Source organism: Ceratina calcarata, unplaced genomic scaffold (assembly GCF_001652005.2).
Source record: "Ceratina calcarata isolate Rehan_Ccalc_2016 unplaced genomic scaffold, ASM165200v1 scaffold328.2, whole genome shotgun sequence".
Classification (NCBI taxonomy): Eukaryota; Metazoa; Arthropoda; class Insecta; order Hymenoptera; family Apidae; genus Ceratina; species Ceratina calcarata.
In genome coordinates this window covers 240576-244527 of record NW_017155517.1, presented here as the reverse complement: position 1 = coordinate 244527, position 3952 = coordinate 240576, and the positions used below count along the sequence as shown (strand labels likewise).

At 43.5% G+C, this 3952-nt stretch overlaps 1 protein-coding gene across 11 annotated transcripts in view; it reads left to right on the top strand.

Moving 5' to 3' along the window:
* Positions 1 to 3952, top strand: part of Dscam2 (Down syndrome cell adhesion molecule 2) — a 97603-nt gene that overhangs the window by 60713 nt on the left and 32938 nt on the right. For all 11 annotated transcript variants that reach the window (XR_001916605.2, XR_001916604.2, XM_026813373.1 and 8 more), the window contains exon 2: positions 580 to 930. Coding sequence is in view for 9 of the 11 variants with exons in the window: in XM_026813373.1 (XP_026669174.1) it covers positions 580 to 930 (351 nt within the window). In the remaining 2 variants the exon portion in view is untranslated. The remainder of the gene's footprint in view (positions 1 to 579; positions 931 to 3952) is intronic.

Genomic DNA, 3952 nt, shown 5'->3' with positions numbered 1-3952 from the left:
CTATATATGTATTACACAATTGCGTCTCTATTAGCCTAATGTGGCTTCCAACGATGTAAGAGTTCCGGACAAGTGTCTTCGCACCTTCGGTCAAAGCATTATGTCGAAGCATCGCGCGCGTCTGATATACTCTGCATAGAATAACATGTCCGTTACGCAGCGTCCGCGGTTCGTCCGAGCAATCGTGATAATTGAACCCGTTTAATCAACTCCGTGAATCGATTAACTGCTCCCCTATGCAATCTATGATTAGACCGATAAAACGAGGTATCGAAACGAAATTCCTAATTCGCTTTGAGATCAGCGAGAAAGCCTAATAAATTGCACGATCGAGCTGGAAGCGTTTTATTACCAGCGACCGCGGGCTCGGTAGAAATATGCAAAAATCGAGGAAGGACAGGATTTACGTCGCAATTAAACTGTCGCATGCGGAACGGGGCTACGATGCCAGGTGGGTAAACGACGCGGGGTGGTGCGGCGGCGGCGCGGCGCGATGTTTTTCCGCAATCGGGCGACAGATTTATGCGAATCCTCCGGACGGCAGTGAATGAACGTTCCCCTACCGTTTTTTGTTCGCAGGTGCGGCGACGGTAGTGACGTCGGCGGGTGGTCATGGGTTCGACGCGCATCTACGCGGGCCAAGCTTCGTGATGGAACCACCGTCAAGGGTGGAATTTTCGAATTCGAGCGGCGCCTGGCTGGACTGTACCGCGACCGGAAGCCCGCCGCCGAACATCGATTGGTCGACCGCGGACGGACATCCGGTTAACGACATAACAGGCGTGCGGAGGGTGCTCAGGAACGGCACGTTGGTCCTTTTACCGTTTCCGGCCGCCGCGTTCCGGCAGGATGTGCACAGCGCGGCCTACAGATGCGTGGCAAGCAATTCCGTGGGCAGGGTGCTCAGTCGTGATGTACAGGTCAGGGCAGGTAAGACGATTTTCAGTAATTTACATATCTCAATTTTATGATATCTGGGAAGATGAGAGAAATGTACAGTAATATTTGTGAACATTAGAAATGTAATTTATCAGACGTGTCACACACTCTGAAAAATTGTCCACTTCCTCTGTTACATAAATGAGCCATGATTTTCTTTTCCGTGACAATGAAAAATGATTGATAACGGACAAAATCAAAACAAACGACGCGATTTATAGTGAGTAAAGAACCCGAGGCAGACGAGCGTTGATTGTGCACGACGCGTACCGAATAATAGCAGAAGCAATTAAAAAATCATTAAGGGATGCGTCGGTCGTACCTTGGAGGAAGGAAGGAGCGAAAAAATCCAGGCGAGTCCTGACGAAGGATGTTTTAAACCCGGCAGCGTAGGGGCAGGATGCAGATGAGACGTAGCCTAGGCTTTCCCTGTCTAGAGCTCTGTGTAATTACCTCTTTAAAAAAAAAGAATGGGGGAAGAAAAAAACGCAAAAGAGAAAAAAAAATGCAATCTGAATGCAAATCCGTGGCAGCTGCGAGGTCGACCCGACGCTTTCAGGATTGCCAACTACTCCCTCGCGGCTATAAAGTTCTGGCCCGGACGTGTGGCCGTTAATTAAAACTTTACTTCCTGCTTTCGGTTTAACGAAAGAAATTTCTATCCTAGACTCGTTCCGTTAGTCCGAACCGGAATTTTTTCGGGGGCTGATTCGTCACGGCCACCAGGCAAAGTCAAAAACGACAAGGGCAACGTCGAATCTGATTCTTTTTCACCCTCTTTTATCTAGATTTTATTCACAGTGATCTGATTTCATTCGTTTTTATGGGGGCAGTAGAATAACCTCGTTAATATTGGACCCATTAACTAAGTCTTTGTTTAGACGTTTGAAAACTTAGTTTCTTAGGTAATGTATAGAATAACATTAAAAAAACTGCTATTAGCCAGAATAAAAAAGTTATTCCGTTTTTACATGTTAATGAGGATCACTGTATCAAGTTTCTGTTAATTCAGCTGCAATTTATCTACCACCAGACTATTGCAATTCAATGTTGAATGGAAAAGAGGAATAGGTATTACGCTTTAAGCAAACTACATCTTATTCTTAGTCAAATGAACTTAGTACAAAGACTATTTGCCTAATTTGAATATGCAAATACCTACTCGTCAGAAAGATCCGCATAAACAACTGGAGGTTTGTTTGACTATGGAATGGCTTAACCATTGAGCCTGCTTCATTTGCTATCAAATACTGTACAAGACCGTGTATTTTACATCGAATTAAAAAAAAAATTTCTTTTGAACTAGTATACATATTATTAAAAATACGTAATTAAAAACAAGTAATTGTAATAAAAGGCTTGTATCTTACATGTTTTTTTAAGTTAATTTTGTTTCTATTTTTTGTTATTACCGATTTTTAAGAGCTTTAAAGACTTATAATTTTCGATCTGCATTTTATAGCTCGTCCCACAATTCTGTCTCTATGATTTATAACTTAAACTTACGACAAAAATAATTACTCCACTCAAGTACGTTAAAATGACAATAAAATAAATACGTTAAAGAATCAGATGTCTCGCTTATTACAATTACATTCTTTTTTTATTTAATGTGGAAGTAAATAACCCGGGACAAGTACCTCATTTGCCCGGTGCTAAGGGCGATACTGCAGAAAAGTGCAGAGAGAAAGAAAGAAAAGGAACGAAAATTTCGCTCTTGAAACATTTAATCTCGATCCTATAACAATCGCGTCGGTCAGATTTCCCTGTAAAACCCAGGTCCTTCGAATGCACGACGAGATTCCAATTTCGAATCGCTTTCGACAGCAGCCGCGTTTAAGTGTTTTCATTTCAAGAAGAATTTCCATCGGTGTCAGGTTTGCGCGATTCGATCAATGCGTTATTAGTTTCCCTAGAATAGCTACCGGAAAACATTCAACCCCGCGGTGAGTTCGGGAATTCGAGTTGCCGGAAAAATTGACCGAATATCGTTACCGGGTAACGCGACAGGTTGAGAACGAACGGAATGCATTGGAATACCGAGCGAACGGTTACAGGAGAATTGGGCGGTAGTAAAATGGAAAGGAGTTGTCGCGAGTTTCGGGTGAACGGTCCCCAACACTATCCGCGAATGAAAGAAGAAGAAATTCACCGTTTTATAAGGCGGAACGTAACGCGGGTGAGTGTCTTCGTCGCTGTCGCGTCGTCGCACATCGGCGTGTCAGGGCGGATGCAGTGTCGCCAGCAGCTGGCCGTCGCCCTTGGAATTTCCACGTAAATAAAATCTCCGGAGGAGTATAGTACCTCTCGAGCGGCTGGGTGACGGTAGAAACAAAAAAGGAGAGGAGAAAAACGACCGGCAGACGTCGAGGACGAGGCAGGCGTTCGTTACGCTCGCATCGCCTCACGCCTCGCCGAGTCGCTTCCCCGGCGCCCTTCCTCGCCGCCGCGGCGTCGAGATTCACCCTGTTGTCGACGACGAATAACGACCTGACACGCTGTACCTAAGTTCACGTACGCATAAACGTGCACATACAGCAAGCATCAAAAGTGAGAATCCGTCGAAGCACAGAATTTATTCGATTAATCTTGCATCGACGAAGATCAAAGAACGCTACCATCATCAGCCTTCACGATATGAAAGAGGCAGTCGATACTTTAAAGGAAATCGTTAATTTTTCTAAAAAAAGATGGAAGCAGGTTCCGATTCTCACTCGCGTGGTACGTATATTAATTATCAGGCTATCATTTTACGAAACCTTTCAAATGATAACATTTCCTGGTACAATCTACGTACATCGAAAATTTAATTAAGACGAAACGATACAATTTTTTAAAGCAACACTGATCAAAAGTTTTCGGAAACAGAAAACAAACATCAGATAAAAAGTCCAGAAGTTATAATGGTTACCGCTGACGCTTTTTTCGCTGAATAGCTTTCAATACAGATAATAACTACAGATTTCGAGCCTTGATGCTATTTACTGAAATTACAGGATATATACACTAAAAT